This window comes from Podarcis liolepis, assembly GCF_965112155.1.
Source record: "Podarcis liolepis genome assembly, chromosome: 1".
Taxonomy (NCBI): Eukaryota; Metazoa; Chordata; class Lepidosauria; order Squamata; family Lacertidae; genus Podarcis; species Podarcis liolepis.
In genome coordinates, this window is record NC_139554.1 from 41,987,640 (window position 1) to 42,012,164 (window position 24,525).

At 42.1% G+C, this 24,525-nt stretch overlaps 2 protein-coding genes across 3 annotated transcripts in view; one reads left to right on the forward strand and one right to left on the reverse strand.

The window, feature by feature from the left end:
- The window catches only part of GPR176 (G protein-coupled receptor 176), a 33,639-nt gene extending 25,421 nt beyond the window's left edge, over positions 1-8,218 (reverse strand). Inside the window, exon 1 of one of the 2 annotated variants that reach the window (XM_083508611.1) lies at positions 7,898-8,218. Coding sequence is in view for 1 of the 2 variants with exons in the window: in XM_083508610.1 (XP_083364736.1) it covers positions 4,300-4,519 (220 nt within the window). In the remaining variant the exon portion in view is untranslated. Of the gene's footprint in view, positions 1-4,299; positions 5,211-7,897 lie in introns of those variants that run through there. The other variant, XM_083508610.1, reaches the window with a different exon arrangement.
- Positions 5,273-24,525, forward strand: part of EIF2AK4 (eukaryotic translation initiation factor 2 alpha kinase 4) — a 45,710-nt gene continuing 26,457 nt past the window's right edge. The window contains exons 1-12 of the mRNA XM_083505956.1: positions 5,273-7,520; positions 10,771-10,886; positions 11,456-11,558; positions 13,741-13,914; positions 14,559-14,639; positions 15,400-15,548; positions 16,576-16,691; positions 17,636-17,793; positions 20,054-20,589; positions 21,349-21,452; positions 22,712-22,869; positions 23,009-23,427. Of these exons, the coding sequence (XP_083362082.1) occupies positions 7,359-7,520; positions 10,771-10,886; positions 11,456-11,558; positions 13,741-13,914; positions 14,559-14,639; positions 15,400-15,548; positions 16,576-16,691; positions 17,636-17,793; positions 20,054-20,589; positions 21,349-21,452; positions 22,712-22,869; positions 23,009-23,427 (2,276 nt within the window). The 5' untranslated portion in view covers positions 5,273-7,358. The remainder of the gene's footprint in view (positions 7,521-10,770; positions 10,887-11,455; positions 11,559-13,740; positions 13,915-14,558; positions 14,640-15,399; positions 15,549-16,575; positions 16,692-17,635; positions 17,794-20,053; positions 20,590-21,348; positions 21,453-22,711; positions 22,870-23,008; positions 23,428-24,525) is intronic.

A 24,525-nucleotide genomic window follows, 5' to 3' on the forward strand; every position in this document is an offset into this window, starting at 1 on the left:
TTTTATTAACTGTGGCTGGGGAACTCAAAAGCTGGCAATGGCCCAGACCTTCTCAGCTCATAGCTTAGGTTTCCAACTACTACACTACTACAGGTCAACAAACAATATATCTGTGTCGCTGTTTCCTGATATATCAGGAAGAATATTTACATTCCTAGCCATCTTGCCTCCGTTTTTCATTCTTGATAATTCTGTATTTTGGCCAGCTCCATTCCTGGACTTCCAGCAATGTACATAGCACAGAGTAAATGCCTACTTCCTTCTCTTTTCCTCTATAAAGCAGCAAATTTAATCATATTCCTGCATCTTCATATCCCATGACTGCCCCACAGTGGTGTTAATGATTACCATGTGTAATCCAGAAGCACATAGTTATTACTGCATTAGACACTGACACATAATTCTTATATACATGGCATTAAATTCTGCACATTTTTATTGTCAAAAGGAGGTTCTTTCTCGGCCATCCTTTCATTAATGAGTGAATACAATTCAGAAGTGCCTTTCAATAGAATATTGGACAAGACATCTCTGGTGAAGCACATGAGGAAAGTGTTCCCATAGCAACAGAAAGCCAGGAAAGATCGCAGAATTCCTTTCTTTAACCCCCACTTCCTTTAGATTGTCTTTCACAATAGATGCTTCTAATCTAGAGAATCAAAAGAAGTTTTTTGTTATTCAGGATTTTCTTCAGCAAGACGAGAGTGATGGAAATGGATCTTTATCTCAGCCAGTCCCTGATCTTATCTAGGCAATTCCTATGTTCTTAACTAGTTAGTGAGGAAGCTAGTGACAAAGCTTGTTAAAAATCATGTTATAATCTGAATTATGTGGCTATGAAGGGGGTTTGACTAGAAGACCCTTGGGGTACATTCCAACTCCACAATTCTATGATTCTGTTAACGTAGTATTCAGTATAGATTATGCCAGAGAGTTCAGAGTGGAATTCTGTATCAATGTGACTCTCTTGAACAAAGCAAGGGAGAAAACTATTCAACCCTCTAGATATAAAATTAGGGTAAAATACATATCTGGTCTTAAGCATGCTCAGGTCTTGTTCTCAGTACAGGGACGAGAAGTTCAAGGAAAAGGAAACAGAACCAGAACACTCGCTCACATGTTGCACTCAGGGCCACAATAATCAGCCAATCATTTGAATAAAGCAATCATTTAGCAAAATGAATGGAGATTATATGAAACAGTCAACTAAAATGAGAAATTCTAGATGAGTGTTCATAACAGTCTCTTGCAGCAAAACCAGCACTACCTTTTGGCACATGAATGTCTTACAAATTTATTGTGGCGCGACCTTTCGTTGGCAAGAACCTGCGTCATCAGATGAAGGAAGCTTGCAGGACAACAAATTTGTTTGTCTTTTTAAGATGCCACACGACCTTCTTGTGTGACGTTATGCTCGAAAACCAATATGACCCTTGACCAATGTGAGCCTTGCAATGGTCTCAGAGCAACCAGAATATTTAGCATAGCCTGCAATCATTCACCACCTCAATGTGCCCTTTTACAGATAATGGTACAAAACTCTGATGATGTCTCTTTCTTGCCTTGCCTGGATCAAGAATAGAGAGGGTTCTGCGAGTATGTGTAAAAACTATCCAGACTACAAAGGTAAAATTTACATTAACTGTATCACTCACTGCCTCTAGCCCTGGATAGCACTGGCATGTGGCCCCAAAAATAGTCGGGGGGGGGCATAGGAAAAGCCTGCTAGATCAGGCCAATGGCCCCTCTAGTCCAGCATCCTATCCTCATAGTGGTTAACCAAATGCCTGTGGGAAATCCACAAACACAGTCTCCTCTCCTATAGCTTCCAGCAATGGTTGTTCAGAAGCATTACTGCCTCCCAACATGGAGGCAGAGCATAGCCATCATGGCTAGTAGCCATTTATATCCTTATCCCCCAAGAATCTGTCCAATTCTCTTTTTAAGCCATCCAAATTGGTAGCCATCAATGCCTCCTGTGGCAGCAAGTTCCCCAGTTTAACTATGTGCTACGTGAAAAAGTACTTTTATTTTATCTGTCTTGAATCGTCTAGAATTCAGCTTCATTGGAAGTCCACGAGTTCTAGTGTTATGAAAGAGAGAGAGAAAACTTTTCTTAATCTACTTTCTCCATGCCATGCTAAATTTCTATCATGTCACCTTTTCTCTAAAAAGACAAACAAATTTGTTGTCCTGCAAGCTTCCTTCATCTGATGATGCAGGCTCTTGCCAATGAAAAAAATCGCAAATGCCATAAGCTTTCCTCACAACGGAGTTGCTCTGACCCCTAGATCATTTTGGTTACTCTTCTCTCTTTACTCTTTTCTAAAGCTTTTCCATCTCTACAATTGTCCAAAAGGAAACACAAACCCTGGTAAGCACACCTGGTACCCCTGGAATCATGCTCAGAGATTGGGGTGGCATGTAACAATATTAAGGAATCCAACTTATACAGTACAGTGGACGTTACGTTACCTTCGGGTAACATAACTTTCGGGTTGCGAACACGGCAAACCGGAAGTGTATAATTCCAGGTTGCGAACATACGCACAAAACGCACCGCGCACCGCGCACATGTGCAGAAACGCTCTATCGCACCACACGCATGCGCAGACATGGTCCTCTAGGTGTGGACTTTTCGGAGTACATACGGACCCCCAAAATGAATTACGTTCATACCCAGAGGGTCCACTGTACCAGTCAGTAAAACAGTTTTAAATAAATTCACAATCTACAATATTTATTTTGGTTTGAAAATCTGTGAAAACTCCAAATAACTGCATTAGAGAGTAAAAAAAAAAAAAGTTTTGGATGTTTGCATAAACTTACACCTTAAATAAAAAAGTAAATACAATGGTTTACTCCAAATATTACCTAAAAACGAAGAAACTGTGGCATTCTTCAGGAGCCAGTTCAATTAATCTACAATATCCACAGGATTTTAAAATGTTCATGGGGAGGAGGGAGGTCATTATTCAGCAAGAGATCTCCATATACCAAAATAGGTGTTCCCAAGTGGCTCGCACATATTTAATATGCATAAGGGTGGTGCTGCATAGAGAGAGAAATGGCACTCAATACCTAAGGGTGTGTCTAGGATGCTCCCGCAGAGCGTACACGTTGCTAAACACATTATCAGTACAGTCAATTATAAACATTCATGGGGGCTAGGGGCGGGAGGAAATTCAAGCCACCCACTTTCCCCTGACCTCATAAGAGATACCGGTAATCAGAGCCACATATATGTTCATTGGGGAAGATCATCTTAACGCAAGAGTCAGTCTGCTGCTGCCCATAAATTTCTCTCTAGTCAGTGGTGTAGCGTGGGTTGTCAGCACCCGGGCAAGGCAAGTAATTTGCGCCCCCTAACCCATGGATTTGCACCCCCTAACCCTAACCCCCAGATGTTGCGCCCGGTGCGGCCGGCCCCCCCCCTGCACCCCCCACGCTACGCCACTGTCTCTAGTGGAGCTATAGTACATGAGACTGGTGTAGCAGGTTGACTTTGAACAGGGATTCTCCTGTTGAAACCACAGGGGTAGTCTTGAGAAGCCATTATCCCTCAACCTACATCCCTCCAAAAGTACCAAAAAGTACTGGACTTGCAAAGATTTAGGCTGTAATTCTACACAACGTTAGCCTGCTTAAATCCCAGTGCCTTTGAGTGAACTTTAAAAGTTGAATTCTGCAACTGTAGGCCTTACCCATTGTTTTACCCAATTAGGTTTCTTATTTCAGTGAAAACATTCAAACCCATTTTTGCACAACCTTACAGGGGGAGGGACAGGGCTGAGGTTCAACAAGCTATTTTGTACAACGCAAAGTAGAGCATTTTGTTTAACGTAAAGGTGCACTTATATAATTGTCCCAAACATTATCACAATAAAGTATTCCTTTGTACTGAAGAACCAAGAGCACACAAACATATTTCTTCTTCAGTTTGAGTTCTTAAAAGAATTATTCTCAAAAAAACTACACATGTGCTTACACCAAGGAAAACTGACACATAAATATTCAAGCGATACCAACTTGTCACATGCCTAAAGTTTATTACTATTGTTATATATTTATTATACCTCGGCCTTTTTCCCTGAGGGGCCTCAAGGCGGCTGGAAGTGCGGCACCCAATGTTTTTATCTTAAGAGATAATGCAACGAAGCGGAATTGCCCTTCCTGCTGTTTTGCTAAAGGAAAAGCCCCAGTAATTCTGTTTTGGTTAGCTTTGGTTCTGGCGTCACCCCCTGCGCACCAAGGTAGAAAAGGAAAAACCAACAACCTGCCTCTGTGGTTTTTGCTTACCTAGCAGAGAGCCTATAAAGATGATAACTTGCACCGCGGTGGTAAAATGTCGGTAGGTCTGCTCGTCCCGATATGCCTCCCCTTGCGAAGTCCCGTTGCCGTGGGCGCTTCTGTTGATCCCCGCGATTTGCGCGCTGGACGCGTTCAAAGCGCTGGCGACGGCGTGGTAGGGCCCGCGCTCGCTCGCGCTGACGGAAGCCCAGCTGGCGTTGGACCCCATGGCGAGGGGTCTCTTTCCTGGGCCGCCTTACCTAGCAAGCCCCCCGCGCGGGTCCCGCGCTCCTCACCGAAGGAAGCACGCGGCCGGCAGGAGCCGCCTCTGTCCACACGGCAGGCTGCTCCATAGGATCGCTGGACCCGGGGAAGAAGCGCGTCTCGCTTTTCATGCCCGGTGTCTTAGCAAGGGGCTGCCTTCACGGCGCAATGGGGAAGAGGAGAAGCGAAGCTGCTTGTAGCTCCGCGGTTGCCCCATCTGCCTTTGCCTCTGTCCATCCTCAGCGTGTCACAAACATGAGCCCAAGCGACATGCGCGCCATGCTCCTGCTCCGGGGGTCGCACCGCGCTTGCATCCAAAAGGGAAACACCAGCTCTAACCCAGTTGGTGCTGCGCCTTCCAGTGCCAAGGTTTTGCTTCGCGTTCACATCTTTGCACAGGGAAGCGGCATCTCTCTGCCTTAGGCATCCTCACAGACAGGTGCCGTTTGGGTGTTCAGCAAGCCCCAAACTCCCATGTGGGGATGTTGTTTCTCATTTGGATTATGCCACAGTTCTCTTCGGAACATAGCGGCCGAATAGCGCTTGGGTGAACGCGGCCTCCTTTTGCATTGGCATAGCTCTGCGCCGCTCGACAGGCTGCAGAATGAGCAGCGAGCAACACTCGTCTGCCTCGTTTGCTCCTCGCTGCCGTTTTTCATAGAGAGAGCCAGAAAGAGAGAGCGGGTCATGTGACGCTCAGCTGTGATAGGGGAGGGGCAGGTTTGTTTTTGTGTGTGTGTGTGTGTGGCAGCCATCTTGCTTTTTGGGAGCTGTCAGTTCAATGTCTGAGGAAGACCCAAGGGCGGGGGGATCGTCTTCAGAATTCAGAAAGTTTATGCAAGTTCCTTAAATAGCAGTGCACATGAAAAGGGAGGGATATGTAATTCATAACATTTAGTTGTTTTTTTCAAAAGGAGGGGTTTGCGTGTTTAAATACAATATAGGTGTCTTAGAATACTTCACACTTTCTGGACTAACCCCCCTTGCAAAACACGTACACCAAAAGCCTTTTAAATACTGCACTTGCAAAATAGGTCATGCATTGTCTAATGTGGATATTGACCTCCACAGTTTTATTTTTGCAATTGACTACTAGCAGCATGTAGGCGATAATCTCCAACTACAACTAGAAAACTCTCAGACTTTTCCAACAGTATATTGTTCTCCGAATGAATAGAGGTGCTAGGGATATCCCTGAAGTTTTCCTTTGGATGAGAGCACTAGATACTTAAGATGTCTTGGAAGGTTTGTTTTGTTTCCAGATATGCCTGCATAACATAGTGGAAGCAAACAAGAACCCCTATAACATAGCAGATACCCAGATATCTTGTGCAGTACCCCTTCTCCCACTGCACTCTAGAATCCAGCTAACTCTAACTAGAAAATTATCGATCGCTGCTGTTTCTCTCCTAGTTTAAAATATGAACTGCTTTTTGCTGTATCTTTGTCCCTACTCTAGGGTTCAATCGCTGATGGGTATTTCATTCTTAAAACTCCATTAGATATATTCTGAGGTATCAGGATTTCATTATCGTGTTCTAAGTTCCCAAGCAACCATCTGGCTTTGCAAAAGTGATATGTCAGAACTGCCGAAGAACAATGGCTCCATTCACATCTCAAACAGGCAGCTGAGAAGGAAACCATGCTTAATGAGAAGGTCCCAGAGAATCAGTAGAGGTGTACTCCTCTGTTACTCCTGGCATAGATCATTCAGGAGGATGACTACTAATTTCTGTCCCAAAGATGGTCAAGAAGCCAAATTTAAATGAACCAAGATGATCAGACCATCCAAGAATGTCCAGAGCTAAGTCATGCAAAATGTACACTGACCTTTGCTAATTGTCACAAAGTGGGGAAAATCTAATATGAAGGAATTAAAATAGTAGCTCTCTGAAATAATGTGAAACTATCGTGCATCCATAACATTTGTACAGTATGGGAATACTGTATATAGAGCAATAATAGTATAATCTAGAAATATTTACACTAGGAAAAATGAAATATCTTAAATCTTAGAAAATAATTTAAGCCAGGCAACTTTAATTTAGTTTTCTATGGGGCTTTTTTAAAATCAAAAGAAATTTCAGTAGCTGCCATATAATGCCATCATTTATTTCCCCACTTCAGTTACGACATGCTTAGTGGTTGAAAGACCTGCAATGGCTATTGCATTAAAATGTTAATTTAATAAAGGGAAATACTTTTGTCGTTAGAAATGTGTACTAAATGACAATGAACCCGTATGCTATCCAGAAGTGAGGGGGTGGGTTCCTGTGGTGATGGGTCCCCAACCCTTCCCTCGAATCAATCAAGAGCTGTCTTCTCCAACCTGCTGCCTTCCAAATATTGGACTGCCACTGCCCTAATGAACAAGGGCCAGTAGTTAGGGAGGATGGCAGTGTAGTAGTCCAACAAACATCTGGAGGGCACCAGCTTGGAGAAAGGCGATCTATGAAGGCGACGGTTTCTTTACAGTATTTGCATGCTTGTTACTGGGCTGTGCAGAGCAGAGACCTGAAGAAGGGCTATGAAGGAAGCTCTTAGTTTTGTTTTGCAAACTGCAACGGGAGGTGGGGCCGGCGTGGTAACTCCAGGGCCACGGCCCAGCAGCGCCTTCCCCGGGCTTCCTCTCGCGCTGCCGCAACGGACAGCCGCGGTGTTTGGTGGGGCCTGCAAAGCAGGGCGGGAATAGCAGGCCGCGCGGTTCCGCCCACCGCGGCGGCTGCGGCCTGGCTCGGCGAAGTGCAGCCGGCCTCCCTGGGGGGGTTTCGCTTTCCACCCCCCCCACCCCGCCCCGAGCGGACATGGCCCAGGTGAGGGGCCTGTGGCAGCCGCGGGGGGAGGCTGCCGAGGCGTCCCCGGAGCAGCCCGAGAGCTACCAGCTTCGCCAGGAGAACGAGCTGCAAGTGCTGGAATCTATCTACGGGCGGGACTTCCAGGACTTGCGCCACGGCAAGCCGTGGAAGGTAAAAGGCTGGCCTCTCGCGGGCAGTTTCCTGCATGGTCGGCTTCTCATCTCGGGGCGGGGGGCGAGAGGCAGGGCCTTTGCCTGACCAGCCTCACAGAACTTGCTGCCTTATAGCGTTTCCTAAGGTGGTTTCCTAAGCCTTTCTCGCTCGGCATCCGTTCCGTATTTTAAGAACCGAGGCCCTGCTGCTGCCTTCACTTTTCGATGCCCGGGGAGGCTTAACATCCGTGTTCCGCTGAATGCAAAAGCAACCAGCGCCTGCAGTGTGCTACGGAAGGCATGCCAAGGGCAGGGCAGAAATTCCCTCTGACTGTGCATCACTCATTTTATTGGTAACGGGTCATAACAGTTGCGTTGGAGGCGACACGTCCTTACCTTTTAATGATTGCAGTGTAAACACAAAGTGTGCGTTATCATGGAAGGCTTACGGTTAGGAACAGAGGAAGTTGGCTTATGTCAAGGTAGATCCTTGGTCCCCTCTAGCTCGGGGTCGTCTATGCTGGTTGCCAAAAGCTCTCCATCTTTCCCACCTGGGGATACCTGGGAATTGAACCTGGGACCTCTTGCATGCAAAACATGTGATCTGCCAGCAAGCCACCCTTTCCCAGTTGTTTTCTTGTTTTGTTAGAGGCCTGTTATTCTTTATATTACTTGCAGACGCAAGTTTCAGCTGGCTAACAAAAGTCAGTCACAACTTCTGGACCATTAGTGCTATGACTTAAATCTTAAAAAACATTTTAAATAATTTAGCAAATAATGCGTGTTAATACTGCAAGCCCTGAGTTTATTGTCTCGTCTTGCCTTATCAATGTTCCATAAGATGACAGTTTTTGACTAATTATGCTTTGGAGATGTCTGGCCACATCACATAGTCAGTGTATCCACACGTTCAGTATTGGAGTTTTTCCTCAGAATCTTCACAGAACTCAGATAGTTTCATAATTTGTGATTTACCAAATTTAATGTAGTCTCATCGGTGAGCTCTTGTGTATTAGGAGACATGTCAGTCATCTAGAAAGCATAGTCACTGTCACAGGCAGGCAGCAAAAGCAGGAAATTAATTGAAATCCTGGCTGGCAATCATTCAGGGTTGGTGGGCTGTATCCAGATTTGCATCTCACAAGTTGTGCAGAGAAAAACAGGTTTTGGAACCTGCCTGTTCCTGAAATTCAACCTTGAGTAACTACTCTGGGGCAGGGGGGAACTGCCTTGTGAATGCAGCCTAGGGTTATCATTGTTGGTGTCTCTACACTGATAATGTCTAGTGTGCACAGCCTGAGATACCTCAAAATATGGTTATTATTAGCCATCATTTGCTTTCTCCCCAAGTGAGCAGTGATATAATAAGTATCCAAGGGAATTGTCATTTTCTGTTCCTCCCAAGTGCCCCTGTTAAACTGTGAGGCATCTTGTATGTACTAAAGTGAACACTAATAATTTCTCTTGTGTGCTGTTATAATTAGAAGGGTTATTATTCATGCTGGTTTCCCCAAAGACTATGTTCCCAACCCCATGACATTTGTGTGTGACACTTGAAACACGTGTTTTTTAACATAATCTGCTCATGCTTTTCCTTGAATGCAAACGCCCAAGTTATTAAACTACTATTACATGTGTATGTCAGGAAACCATATTCCATCCCACAAATGGCATAGTTTCCCCGCCCCCCAAAGTTCTCCCAAATTGAAGTTAAACTTTGGGAGTCTTGTTTGAAAACATTTTTACAGGGTTTGTTGCAGTTTAATGTATCTAGGAAACAGAATTCAGAGCTTTTCAGATAGGAGCAGAATTAATTCTTGATGACTAGGGATACTCAGGAGAAGGTTTAGCCTGCACCACAGTGTTCTCCTCTTGCTACTTCCATGCATATCAGTGTTTTTTGTTTTTAAGAGTAAATATAGAGAGGTGTAATTAGGGGCAATGTTGCAGTGAAGGCACCCTCCCCCCCTGGGTGGCCTGACTCTCTCACTGACTATGGGTTTCTGCAGGGGTGCACTGAGAGAGATGAATTGCTCTATACGCTTCTATACCCTGCTTGTTATAGTCACAGACATTTTGCTAGTTAAACATAATTTGCTGCTTTCTTTGGCATTTGACTTTGAGTGTATCTGTACCTGTAGTACCCGGCTCAGTCCACAAATCAGTTAAGATACTCAGATTATAGAATTTCCAGAGCGATAGCTGTGTTAATCTCTTCTAGCAGAAACTATCAAAGAGTCTTGTGGCACCTTAAATTTATTATGGCATAAACATTTGGATTATTAAGTGTCCCAACCTTTTTTCCTGCTGAAATGACTCTTGTATGAGTACAGGGTAGTTTTTTGGTAAGGACGCCAGTTGCGCTGTGACTAAAAATATTATATCTGAGCTGATGCAGTAGTGGACAGAGAGAATGCAAGACTGGGGAGCGAGAGCAGTAAACACAATCCTATACAATCCTATAATAAGGTCAAGGACTCCCTTGCTCTTCTATAATGTGAGCACATAATATTGTGAGTACAGTGGTACCTCAGTTTTTGAACGTAACCTGTTCCGGAAGACCATTTGGCTTCCGAAACGTTCGAAAACCAAGGCGCAAAGGGCCGTCTGCAGTTTTCATTGAGAAAATTGAAAAACGCGCAGCGGAAGCCATTCGAAAACCAAGACTCGTTTGAAAACGGAAGTGCTCAGTTCTTCTGGGTTTCGTAAATATATCTGTGCTTGGCAGCTAATTTTTAACTGGTCATAATTTGCATTGAACAAAGGCTGAAGAGCTAATAACACAGGCACTGCTTTCTGACCCATCCATCTTGGATAAAAGAGCTCTTTAACTCCATCCTTTTTGGAGCGGAGGCATTAGCAGAGCCCTTCCTTTGTTACATACTTTTTAAAAGGGATGCTTTGTCAAATTCTCTATTGTTGTTCACACAGAGGAAGAAGGAGTTAAAGCTCTACCTATGTCTCTGGGTCAAACTACACACAAAGGACAATTAGATGGACAAATGCTGGTAGGAAAATAGTTGAACAGCCTGATCCACTGCCTTTTCCTAATTTCAGCCTCCTGTGGTTGGTTTTCAGGCATATCTGTCTGTCATGCACAATTAATCTCTCTGCTTGTGTTGAAGAAAGCCATGGAGGTTGCTTAACAAGACAGTATCTCTGCTGGGAGCCAGACACAAAGCCCCTGAAGGCTTCAATGAGCTCCCAGGCTGCCAGCTGCTTTCCTCTAATGTAGTTAATTCTTCTTATATCTTTTAAAATTGTTTCAGGTACAGCAGCCTCCAGAAATCAAACTAGTTTTGCGTCCTCAGGGCTTGACTGGTGACCGTGAAGTCTATGCCAAAGTTGACTTGTGGGTCCAGTGTCCCCAAACTTACCCTGATACGTAAGTAAATAGCAAATCTATTCTATACTTCCCTAAGTAAGAATAATAATACACCTGTCCAGTTTTTGTCATTTAATTAGGCATACTGAAATAAGATGTCTGTGTGAGTTGCATTTCTGTAAATTTATTCAAAACATGTTTCTGAGTGTGTGGAATAACGGAAGTAGTGCTTCATACTGCCGACTCCCAAATCAAAGAGAGTGATATTGATATTACAACATCAAACGGAATAGTTTCTCTTTTATTAGGTTTCACAGTCAATTCCTTCTAAAATCCCATCCTGTGCCCTCTCTGAGTTGTTTACTGCCATGCTTGCTGCCGTGCATATTTAGAAATTTAGCATGCACAGGTTATAAACATGATGGAATTCATATTAGTCTTCTTAGAAGACGTGTGTTGTGTGTCTTTACCATAGAATTCTGGTCAGTTTTTGTAATTTGACAAGATTTCTTGTGAGCCAGCTGCTTATAAAAACAGGGTGAATAAAAACTATACACTTTCAAAGTACAGCTTATTTGGATGATATAAAATCTCAAGTCTTGTCTTGGTTACTCTTCCCCCTCCTCTAGAGTTCCAGAAATTGAGCTTCAAAATGCAAAGGGGTTGTCAAATGAAAACATTAACTTGTTAAAATCCAGACTAGAGGAATTGGCAAAAGAACGTTGCGGAGAGGTGAGTGTGTTGATTTTGCCCTTGATATTGAGCGACATTGTCACTATAGCAAATTTTGTGTGTGTACCGTTAGTGCTATTATGTTTGGTACTGTGTTCTTCTAACCATTTTGATGGTACCCACTGCATTGCAGGGTTTGTGCCTAGCTAGGTGTAGGGGAGGTCATATCAAGACTTGGCCTAGCACAATAAAGCTCATTTGACATGTCATTTCAGATGGTCATGAATAATAGAAAGTGACCCTATTGAAAGTTGACAGAAATGTCTGTTAGAACCAAAGTGAATGATGTCATTCCCAGGCACCCCATGAATTGAGTTATTTCAGTTCATAAATCACACAATAGCATATTCATAATAACTGGTTTAGAGTCAGGGGATACATCTGTATTGAACGAGGTTAGGTTAATCCCATGACTTAATTTAAAACAAATCAAACCCATTATGTGGAGTTGGTCTTTAGATGGTTAGCCAAGAACAGTGGAACTTAATCTCATTGTGAAAGTAGACGTGCTTAGTTCTCCACTGTTTGTAAGGTTAAGCTTGAGAAAGTTAAGGGACGTGAAGCAGAGCCTTTTCTGGCTGTGACAATAATACTGTTGCACTATCTTTCCCAGAGGACCTGTTTGTACTGGTTGGCATTTTAACTTTTATATTGCTCTCAATTGGATGCTTTGTAGGTTGGTGGGGCTTGTTATATTATAGTATTATGAGGTGTTAATGGAAAAATAGGATATAAATGTATAGTATAAATATAAATTGTATAAAATAAATTGTGTTTTTTTTTAAAAAATTGCTACTGCACATAGCATCTCCACCCTACTTTTTTACTACGCAATATAAAAATCAAAAGATTAGCACAAATAGGAACAGATCTGTTTTGCAAGCAACTGCTTTAATATTGCTACAGCTAGCATGTCGGAGGAAGCCTTTCCTGTTAGCAGCCATCTGGATTGTATCTATTTTGATAAATTAGAAAATCCAATTTTATTGTTAGAGGAAATGAACATTGTACCAGCTGAATGTTACTTTTCAGAACCAAACAGAAGGCTTGCTAACTGCCCTAGTCCATCCAAATGTTTTCAGCCAGTCAGAACTAGAGTCATATCCATATCATACATTTAAAGCACGTGGCTTTAAATTTTAGTATTTTAAAGCACATGGCTTTAAATTTTAGTATTTTAATATTCTTTTGGAAGCCGCCCAGAGTGGCTGGGGAAACCCAGCCAGATGGGCGGGGTATAAATAATAAATTATTATTATTATTATTATTATTATTATGGCTTTGCCCAAAGAATCCTGGGAACTGTAGTTTGTTAAGGAGGCTGGGAATTGTAGTTCTGTGAGAGTGACACTAGAGTTACCATGGTCCTTTGAGTGTGCCTTGAGTGGTGTGGTTGTGACCAAAAGCAATTTCCCGCAGTTACAAATACAGATTTGGCCTTGAGAAGGATAATGATATTTTAATTCCTACAACAGTTTCAATTTAGAGTATATTATCGTTTACAGAAAAGAATGTTGCTAATCACCTGGTACGTGGAAAATCCTGATTATCTATTCAGAATACTTTTAATTCTATACTTAGATGAAGATGAATTCATGTTCAGATTTATTCACGAGGTAGACTGCATAATTTTAAAGAATTCAATTAGTGTGATTGGGAATTAAATTCTTCTCTTCGCTGATATGATTAGTGTTTATAATGTCATCTTTAATTGTCACCATTCTGACAGAATATCGTTAATAATGTTCCACATACATTATGATTAACATGAATGTCAAATACTGATTGATGATCAGATTAAAAAGGGAGGGAAAAATAGATGTGGCTTTCCCCCCTATAACTATGCTCTAAAACACACTGCTGAGAAGTGGTGCAGCTGCTTTTTTACCAGCATCGTTTAGGCACATATAAATGTAATACTAAATTGGTTTCATGCATGGCTGTTTTTAGTGGCAAGTAATGCATTCAGCAGAAGCAGTTTGGATTTTCAGAACTAAAATACATGCAAAAAAAGATGAGTGGTTGTGCATTGGCTTTTATTTTACTATGTTTGGCAGAGATTTATTGGCGCTGGCATTGAGCTCCACTGAAGTCACTGGTACTCGCTCACACGCAAATAGGATTAGAACACGCTGCGAACAGTTTGCTAAAATCAGATTTTGCATTTGCCTTTCCTCTCCAGGTGATGATATTTGAATTAGCAGATTACGTACAATCGTTTCTCAGTGAATACAATAAACCACCTTTAAAATCTTTCCATGAAGAAATGCTAAAGAATCAGCAAAAAGAACAAGAAAGGCTCGCTCTGGAAGAAGAGCGGAGAATCCAAGACCTTAGGAGGAAAGAAGAGCAGATGGTGAGAGCATTAATTTAAGATTTCTGTCCTGCCCCACCCGTTTCATATGAGCACTCAATCACCTGGAATCTCTGGTTGTGAACTATTAAAATCGTTTTTGTATCTGAAAACAGTGGGATGAAGATTGCACATCTCGTTTAGTGAGTACCTTTTTTTAAAAAAAATATGCTTTTGTTGTGTTTCCAGAACAGCAACCCTTTTACCTCATGCTGTTTTACCTTCATGCTGTTTTTGAATCCACCAAGATTTGAAAATGGGAGAGAGAGATGGTAGTGGGCCCTGTTTGTTTTCAAAATAAGTCATGGCCTATTGTGCCTGCAGATCAAGCCCATGTGGTCATCCGCATTCCTCTTTGCTGATGTAAGGAAGTTAAACTTTAGGTGACCTTTTGAACTTCATCAAAGATTTTGACCCAGTACTATTATTTGCACTATTTCTGTAGTAGCCTGTCTTTTAACACATAGACTTGAAACTAAGTTTAGTTAAGAAGCTCTGTTTTGGTGACAAGTTTTTCCTTGCATTCTCTCTTGGCAGAGCAATATTTATACTGTTTAAGGGTGTCTGCTTCAGCAAATAAGTTTTCTCAATAAACTCTTACTGAAGCAAGATTACAGAAAATTTCATTGCAGTAATGTTTATTTCAGCAACGTGAAATTCTTGATGAGATTCAGAGAAGGGAAGAAGAAAAGAGAGAAGAAAGAAAAAGGAAAGAAATAGCAAAACAGGTATTTTCAACATTCTCCTTTTGTAATGCCAAGTTACTAGAAGTGGTTGTATCATGCTTTTGTAACTATTGGACAAATTGCTTTGAAACTTTTATGTCTACAATCTCATTTTGGAGCCTGCAAACACAGAAATAAAGATTTCTCCATACCAGAAGCAGGTGGACAGTGAGATTTCAAAGTTATAAAGACATAATTATTCCCTATCCCCATGTGACAGAAGCATAGTGTGTATCAGGGTTGAGGCAGAGAAGCAATGCCGTTTGTAGTCTCTATTGGGTTGCCATCTATGGCTTAATATATACTATTTAGTCCAGTAGATTTTGTGGGTTTGAGTTCTCTATCCATCTATCCATTTCTTAAAGTCCCCAAATGCTTCTAGCATGGGTTGCTTTCACCCTTGGATGTTACACAATAGTGTTACTTCTGTTATTCCCTCTGGTGTTGCTGCCATTGTTGTTTATTTATCACCTCCCACGTATGTCCCAAGGCAGTGTACAAAATATACAGGCATCCCCCTTCTTGTGCATTCAAAGAACGCATGACCGTGCATGCGCACATCACTGTGAACCTGGAAGTGCACATTATTGATCATGACGTTGGGAGTAATACTGCAGAAGAAACAATACTGAATCTTTAAGGAGATGCTGACTAACCCCCTCTCCAGAAAACCCAAAGTGGAGGTTCACAGGGGCTTTGCATGTTTAAGTATTTAAAGGATTGGGGTGCAGTCAAGATATCCCCTGTGTTTCTGTGTTTCCAGGAGCGTTTGGAAAGTGCTGCTTTGACAAACCAGGAAATATCTGTCGGTAGAGAAATCACAGGGAACAAAGTAACGTCCAGTTTAAATGGAGGTGTTACAGAACATGGAGGGAACAATAAATACCGTGCAAATTCCACAGGGCGTTCAAAGTATGTATAGCTGTCCTTCTGAATGGAATGGGAGTGTTTCAGTGAAAATGTGTACACTTGCACCCCATTACACACTGTACAAGCACACATACAAAGTTATCAGCATCTGGTTGTGCAGATTGATTTGTAGGCAGGCATACTGTACTTATGCGTAGCACTAGCAATCTTACAACTATACGTAGGGGATGTAAAGTCATTATTTGCTTTACAAATTGAGCGAGTGCATTTGAACTTTTATCGGGTATGTTTCTGTGGAGTACTAGGGGCCATGTCCCTGCTTGCTTTCCGCCTTGTCAAACCCTCCCCATTCCCAACTCACTAACTCCATTCCCAACCCACCTTATGCCACTGCTGCAGCCAAGTGGGATGAATAGTTGGTCTGGCAGGAGGATTAGCATGGGGGAGAGGCCCAAAGAGGGGGCCAGCCTGGAGATCTGCTGCTGTTAATTTTAATAGGCAGTGGTGGATTACTAGGCTAGCTGGTTGCCACGTCTGGGCACCTTCCTCATTTCTGTGCCGTTCCTCCTGCCACTTTTCATGGTAGGTTGTGGTGGCCTATCAAACCAGTTGGCCACTGCTTCGGGGCATCTTCCTGCCGTGTCTCTCATCACACTGTAGTCCACAGTGTCATCTATCGACCATGCAAACTGCTGCATGGTGAAAGATGAATACAAATGGACACACAGCACATCAAGCACATCAATTCCCATTCTGTAATTTTTAAAATAAGCTTTTCCTTTTAAGATGGAGATCTTAGGAGTGCAGGTTTATCAAAGAGGTTTGCAGGATTTGTGCCCTGCCTGACAGAATATAAAATTGGAGGCGCAGTGACTGGCACTCTAACCACAGGCCTTTGCTATGTGTTGCTGTGGCTTTTCTGATCATTTTAAATAGCAACAATTAAAAATGCCTGAACTTCCTGTTAAGGCTGTTCACTTGTAGTAGTACTTGGGACTGCTGAATTAAATTGCTTTTTTGGAGCATATATGAGCACCTCAAAACATAATTGTGTTTGATTGCTTTGTAGGAGAGAGCGTCAGCATTCGGCATGCAGTAATGAAGAATCTCCGGGAACTTCTGAAATTCTGAATTTCAATGCCAGTAGTATTGGTTTACTCAGGGTACACAAAGGAAAGTGCATAGGTAAATGGACAAACTGCCATGCATTGAGAACCTTTGGTGTGTTTTTTCTATATAGAAATGAGGGAGCAATGAAAGCTGTATTTGGTTCGTTCACTGGCAGTACGGAGTCGAAGCTGTTCAACTATGTGAAACAGCCTGTTAATATTAGAGTTAAATTGTTTTAGTTGATTTTTTGAAAAAAACAGCTAAAACTTTAATTGTGATTTAATTAATAAGGACACACATTTGCTTTACTTTTGAAGTAATTTTGACTCTAGTGAGTTGCTATGATAGGCAATGAAACAAATACAGTCAAACCTTGGTTGTTGAACGTAACCCATTTGAACTTCCGAAATGTTCGGCAACCAAGGCATGGCTTCTGATTGGTTGCAGGAGCTTCCTGCACTCAAGCGGAAGCCTTTTTGGATGTTCAGCTTCCGAAAAATGTTCGAAAACTGAAGCATTTACTTCCAGGTTTTCGGTGTTCGGGAGCCTAGGTTTGACTGTACTAAAGTACAATTTAAGAAACTTCCACTTACATTAAAGATCACTTCTCTAGCACACTTGCTCACATGGGGAATAAATGTGCCCAGGATCCAAGGAAAGGAATGAATGAATGTAGGAGCAAGCTATATATGTAGCCAGTGCTTTGCACATTTTTATTTTTATTTTGCTTTTGCTTTTCTTTTCTTTTTTCTTTTCTTTTCTCCTTTTTGTAAGGTTTAAAAGTAATAAATATTATTTTCAAATTATACCAGTTTGGTAGAATTGTTAAAAGCCATACAAATGTTGAACAAACCTCCTTTTGTGTGGCCTTTAACTGTTTGAAGGAATGTTGAAAGCATGCCTTGGCCAACATAGAGGTTTACAGGAGTAGCTCATTATAATGAGCTTTGTTAATCTGTAAGCATCTGCTTCAAAAGCTGAAGCATCCACACACAAGCCTTTCGTATTTCTCTGTGCAGACAAGGATGAGCAGCTTGGTAAATCAGTCTACAATGGTTTGGAGTTGTACACTGGCAACTTCGTCCTGGTCCACGAGTGGGTACTTCAGTGGCAAAAGAAAATGGGGAAATTTCTCACAAGTCAAGAACAAGAAAAGGTTGAAAAATGCAAAAAGCAGGTAATCACCCATTTTTATGTGTTGTTCTGCCTTGTGCTCATGTGAGCACTTCTTAAGACTGAAATACAGTGGTGCCTCGCAAGACGAAATTAATTCGTTCCGCGAGTTTTTTCGTCTAGCGAATTTTTCGTCTTGCGAAGCACGAAATCCCATAGGAATGCATTGAAATTCAATTAATGCGTTCCTATGGTCAAAAAAAGTCCAAACAAAGCCAAATTTGGTACAACAAGAGTTTATTAAGTGCTCTTTAAAGTCACACATACTGTAAAGAGCATTTCAAAAATTGAAGGAACAATAAATTCAAAAATTGAAGGAATAATAAAAATCATAAAAATGCAGAAAAAAACCACACAAGCTTCCAGATTCTTGCAAACCCCTCCTCAACTGTTCCCCCAGCCACCCACCACACAGAAATTCAAATCCAGAATTTTTTTTAAAACCAGCAGAGTGGCCCAATGGTCACAGAAAATCATAAAAATGCAGAAAAAACCACACAAGCTCCCAGATTCTTGCAAGCCCCTCCTCAACTGTTCCCCCAGCCACCCACCACACAGAAATTCAAATCCAGATTTTTTTTTTAAAAAAACAGCAAAGCGGCCCAATGGTCACAGAAAATCAGAAAAATGCAGGAAAAAAACACACAAGCTCCCAGATTCTTGCAAACCCCTCCTCAGCTGTTCCCCCAGCCACCCACCACACAGAAATTCAAATCCAGAATTTTTTTAAAAAACAGCAGAGTGGTCCAATGGTCACAGAAAATCATAAAAATGCAGAAAAAACCACACAAGCTCCCAGATTCTTGCAAACCCCTCCTCAACTGTTCCCCCAGCCACCCACCACACAGAAATTCAAACCCAGATTTTTTTTTAAAAAAACAACATGGCCCAATGGTCACAGAAAATCATAAAAATGCAGAAAAAACACACACAAGCTTCCAGATTCTTGCAAACCCCTCCCCAACACCAAGTCCTTGAATTCCAAACACCCCAACCCAAAATCCAAAACCCCCCCAAAAAGTTTTAAATTTTAACTTACCAAATGGCTGCAAAAGAAGTTTTGGAAAAGCTTCAAAAATCGCCAAAGTCTTCAAAAACCTCAAAAAAGGCTACCATACCGCGTGCTATGAGTTGCTCCTCGAAGTCAAGTTGCAACTGCACCTCTTCAAGCAAAGGAAACAAACTTGCAAGACGTTTTCGTCTTGCAAAGCAAGCCCATAGGGAAATTCGTCTTGTGCAGCAGCTTAAAAACCGCAAAACCCTTTCGTCTAGTGAGTTTTTTGTCTTGCGAGGCATTCGTCTTGCGGGGCACCACTGTAGTAGTGGATCATTGAGAAGCTGAAACGACCTCATTGTAAATGATGTTACATTGTTAGGCTTTTTGAGCACTTATGTAGAAGCCTGCATCAATTGTTTTTGGAAAGAATCATAATAAAGCACGAGAGGAATGTCTAGGGAGTCAAGAGAGTTTTTTGCTAAGGGCTTTTAAAACCTGGAGGGATGTAGGTGTATATTTTGGCTTTTTGTATTGAAAATCTCCTTCATGATTCAAACTAAAAAGCACACACAAAGACTTTTGGGGACATTTTACTACTACAAGCCAAATTTCAACATATCTCTGGGCAGTAAAATGACCCCCAAACAAATCCATGTGTGTGTGGTGCCTGCAGAAGGGCATGTAAATCTACTTCCTGGGATCAGTTTTTGTTTGTAAAACTCCACAAGGCTGCTGGTGGTGGTGGTGCTGCTGCTGCTGCTGCTGCTTCTTATTAATCTGAATACTTGCCATTGGGTAGAACAAAAAAGCACCCCAATGGCCAAAATCGATAAACTTCCTTGGATTTATTTTTTGTCCCAGGTTGTGGTTGTGGATTCAGAAAAAATACCTTTGTATATGGGTACTTAAAACTGCTGCTCTGGGTCAGTTCTTACTGTAAAACTACTTTCCCTAGCCTGCTAAAATGGCTTAGACCAAAATAAAAATACCCCAAATGCAAAATCAGTTGGGATTTTTAACTTTTATTTTTGCCCCATGTGCTTTTTGTGTACAAGCAGAAAACCATAAATGGTAAGTGGCTGGAATTTGGGGTGTGACTTATTCCTATGCAGATACCGGTGCCCTAGGTGGACTTCACTGTAGACTACTTCTGTGTAAATTCTGCAGTGAAAAGTGCATCTGGGGCAGGATTTTGTCCACCATTGGGCATCAGGGTAAATGAGAGGTGATACAAATGTGAATCACTGGATTTGTTTCTTTTGAACAGATACAGGGAGCAGAATCGGAGTTCAGTTCTCTGATGAAGTTAAACCACCCCAACATAGTCCGTTACCTGTCGATGGCCTTTAAAGAGCACAGTGACTCAATCGTGGTGGACATTTTGGTGGAACACATTGGTGGAGCCAGCCTTTCTATGTACTTGGACAAAGAGATCCCCCTTCCTATGGATCAGCTGCGTCACTACACAAACCAAGTTTTGTCTGCTCTTGACTACCTACACAGCAATTCAGTGGTGCACAAGGTTCTGAGCGCGTCCAGCATTCTGGTGGATAGTGAAGGAAATATCAAACTGACAGACTACAGTATTTCCAAACGCTTGGCGGATATCTGCAAGGAGGATGTTTTTGAACAACCCAAAGTTCGATTTAGCGAGGATGCCTTGCCGAACAAGCCAGGGAAGAAAGGAGATGTTTGGCGGTTAGGGTTGATGCTGCTTTCTCTCAGCCAGGGACAGATTACTACGGAATATCCAGTCACAATTCCGAGTGATTTGCCTGCTGATTTTCAAGACTTTCTGAAAAAGTATGCGCCTATCTAATTATTATTTTTTATGCTTTACCGTCAAATAAAAACATATACATTTAACAAGAATGCTTATAATTCAGCATAAATTGGGCTGAGGATTCATGGTACAGTCATGCCTTGGAAGTCAAACAGCTTAGTTCCTGAACGTTTTGGCTCCTGAACGCCGCAAACCCGGAAGTGACTGTTCCTGTTTGCGAACTATTTTTGGAAGCTGAACGTCCGACGGGGCTTCCGATTGGCTGCAGGAGCTTCCTGCAGCCAATCAGAAGCCACACTTTGGTTTTGGCAGTCAAATGGACTTCTGGAACGGATTCCATTTGACTGCCAAGGTACGACTGTATTTTAAAGATAGAATCATAGAATTGTGGAGTTGGAAGGACCCCAAATCATAGATGTACTCAAAGATTACAAAGCAAAGGAACTATTTCAGGATCTGGGTTGGCAGTAGGGAACTCTTGCTACAGGCCTAGTTAGGCCTACCAGGCCCTCATTTGGCCCATGCAATCATTCTCGCCAAGCCATGCACACCTGCCTTGCACCTGACATTGTTTATGGCATCAGGTGCAGGACCACTAAAGATGCACCTTCAAGGCCATGTGTGCAGCGCTTCTTAAGCACTGGTGGTCAGCGGATTGTTGGCCCTTGCATGCCCAGTGCGCTGCAAAAATGGCTCACCAATGATCTGACTTGGCATTGAGCAGCTTCCCATGTTCCTAAAACCACTGTTAAACATACATTATTTTGAATTCCATTCAGGTGTGTTTGTTTGGAAGATAAAGAAAGGTGGAGCCCTCAGCAGCTATTGCAACACAGTTTTATAAACCCACCACAGGTAGTTGTGATGGAAGAAAGCCCAGAAGGTAAATAGTCAATCATATAAGATTTATTATTATTGTTGTTGTTGTTATTCCTTGATGGCAACTTTAAAATGTTCATAGAGGCAGAAAGTAAAGCCCTAGGAGGAAATAACTCATTAAACAAAACATATTGCATACATAGATAAGAATAAAAGCAAAATTGTTGAAGTATATCAACCAAACTCCAACTTTAGCCTGCTGTTCCACATTGGCATCTAAGAAAGGAAGAATCCATGAAAGCTCATGCTATTTCAATGCAGTCATAGTCAGCCTTAAACTTAAATAAGACGTTTTCTTTAAAAGACACAATAGGCAAGCATTTGAGCACTGGAAGTAGTCAAAGTACAACACTGAATCAGATTTCAGTCATTTTATGGAATTTGGCTCCTGACTACATTATTTTCTTGAATGGATTGTTATCCCACAGGGCTGCCCCATCCATGAGGCAGGCCGAGGCAGCTGCTTCAGACAGTGGAATCCAAGGGGCACTGCCTCCATGGGTGCCTGCCACCAGAGAAGCAAGGAGAAGTGGTGATGGCTTCTGGGTTCTGACAAGATGTTGTGGACCTCTCGCAAGATCTTGCCAGAACCCAGAAGCTGAAGGTGTGCAGCTCCACTAAGTGAGGCTGCAGCGGAGCGGATGGCACCTTCCTGTTTTGCCTCAGGTAATGAAACAGAATAGGCTGCTCCTACCACTAGTGCTTTATCTTTTTGCCTGTGGGGATAATTTATTTCCTTCCTTCCTTCCTTCCTTCCTTCCTTCCTTCTATAATCAGCTTGAAAATATTGCCAGCCCATCGTCTTTCTGGGTAACTAAAGAAGGCTACCTTGTTTTGAGCGTTGACTGTGGGAATGGTTTAGCCAGGTAGTGTTATCTATTGTTGGAGCTTCAATGCTTTTGTGTTCGATCGACAGGTTTAGTAGTGGTGGTTGGCACCTGTCTGTCAACTGAGTTAAATTTAAACTGTAAACACAGCTGAGATGGCTATAAAATAAAAATCTCTACATGGTCCTTAGCATTTCCTTTCATGAATTGGCTTCAACTTGCCTCTTATATTGATTGAAGTGGTTTGAAACATCTGCCAATATGACTTGGCAATGACTGCTGCAGCAAACACAGCACATGGAGAAGAATAGACCCGCATCTCAACAGAGGTTCTTAATGCATCACATTATGCATCATGCACACTCTTGATTGTCATCATTTAACATGAAATTGCTGATTTGTTCTTTCCTTCTCAGTGACTTTTTTGTTGTTTCAGATTCAACAGGAATAGATGATATTGAAACCGTTATCCCCTGCAGTCAGTATGCAAGCGATGTCTTTGTCACAGAAACACAGAAGCAATTTTCTCGTTATTACAATGAATTTGAAGAGTTACAATTGCTTGGTAAAGGGGCCTTTGGAGCTGTCATCAAGGTACATACAGTACGCTGCGTCAGACAAATTTTGTTCCATGGAGCGTGCAATTGGCTGATAAGGGGATGAGGAGTTTTCCAGAAGGAGCTTCTTTTATGATTTTGATTGAAACATCTGTCATGTAATTTCCATTGGGCAGGTGCAGAACAAACTGGATGGCTGCTGTTACGCGGTAAAGCGAATTCACATCAACCCCACAAGCAAGCAGTTTCGAAGAATTAAAGGGGAAGTGACCTTGTTATCGCGCCTGAACCATGAGAACATTGTGCGCTATTACAACGCGTGGATAGAGAAGCATGAGAGGCCTTTGCTCAGTACTCTGACATCGGAAACCACGGAAGGGAAGAAAATGGCTGACAAACTGGCTCAGAATGGGAAGGGTGAAGCGGAGTCCATGGATGACATAGAAGCAAACGCCCCTCCTCCTGTTCTGACCAGTTCAGTGGAGTGGAGCACCTCATGTGAGAGATCATCAAGTGCCAGGTTCAGTGGAGGGGATCAGGAATCCAGTGATGATGATGAGGATGAAGATGGAGGTGTATTTGCACAGTCATTCTTGTGAGTAGGGGCATAGGTTTCTTTCCTTTTTCCTATAAGGCATTTACTGCCGGTAGATTGGGCCCTGAGCTGCCTTGCCAGGGATGGAAGGGCTCCTTCTGTTTTGATTGATTGATTGATTCTATTTCTATGCCACTTTTTGTTCAGATAAATCCCAAAGCTGCTTACAAACAAAAGATTAAAATAACATAATGGAACATCACAAATACATCATAAATCGTATAGAATACTTAACAAATGCTTTATCAGCAAAACAATCCCAAATAAAACAATTACCATCTATGTAACACTATTAACAAAACAACTAAAAAATTAGCTAAACATCACAGCTACACCAAAAATCATAGGATTCACAAAGTATGGCAGCATTCCTATCTATAAAACAACATTAGCAATATTAACAAAATAGGATGAAGGGACAGCAATCCAGTGGAAACTCAGTGGTCCTCTCTTTAGTTAAGGACCAGGGAGACTTTTGCTGATTTCTCCTCAACCCTCTTGAACAGATTTACAGGGGTATGTAGTGGGAAGAAGGAATCAGTAAAGATTACTTCATGTCTCCATCTCCCACTAGTGGGAGCATCCATTGAGCAGAGTTCCACTCACAGGAATGCTAGATCCAAGCTAATGTATCCGACTTGATAGGGTTTGGATACTGACTTGATTTTCTTTCGTTCTATTAGCATATCAGTCTATGGAATGCATTGGAAGCCTCCTTAAAGTTAATCTGCACATGCATTTACACATCACGGTACCTAATTGCTCAGGACCTTATCACTTTAATGCTGTGCATCAGAATTCTGAACTGCCTCTCTTATAAAAGGTTGTGTTTTGAGGTGATGTGAAAGTTAAGTCTGTAATTTTTAATCTCTTGATGGGTATTTCTGCACATGCAATTTTTCATTTGAAGACATTTGAGTGATGGACATTCCCATGTTAACTGGTTTTGAAGGGGTTGGAATTAAGTGGGATTCCTCTTAATGTTGGAAGGGCACTCTTCCTGTGTCCGCTTGCCAAAGGCTCCCTCAGGATACATTTGATAAGCTTCTGAAGAAATTCAGGTATCCATCGAACATTGCTTGAAAAGCACTGCTTTTC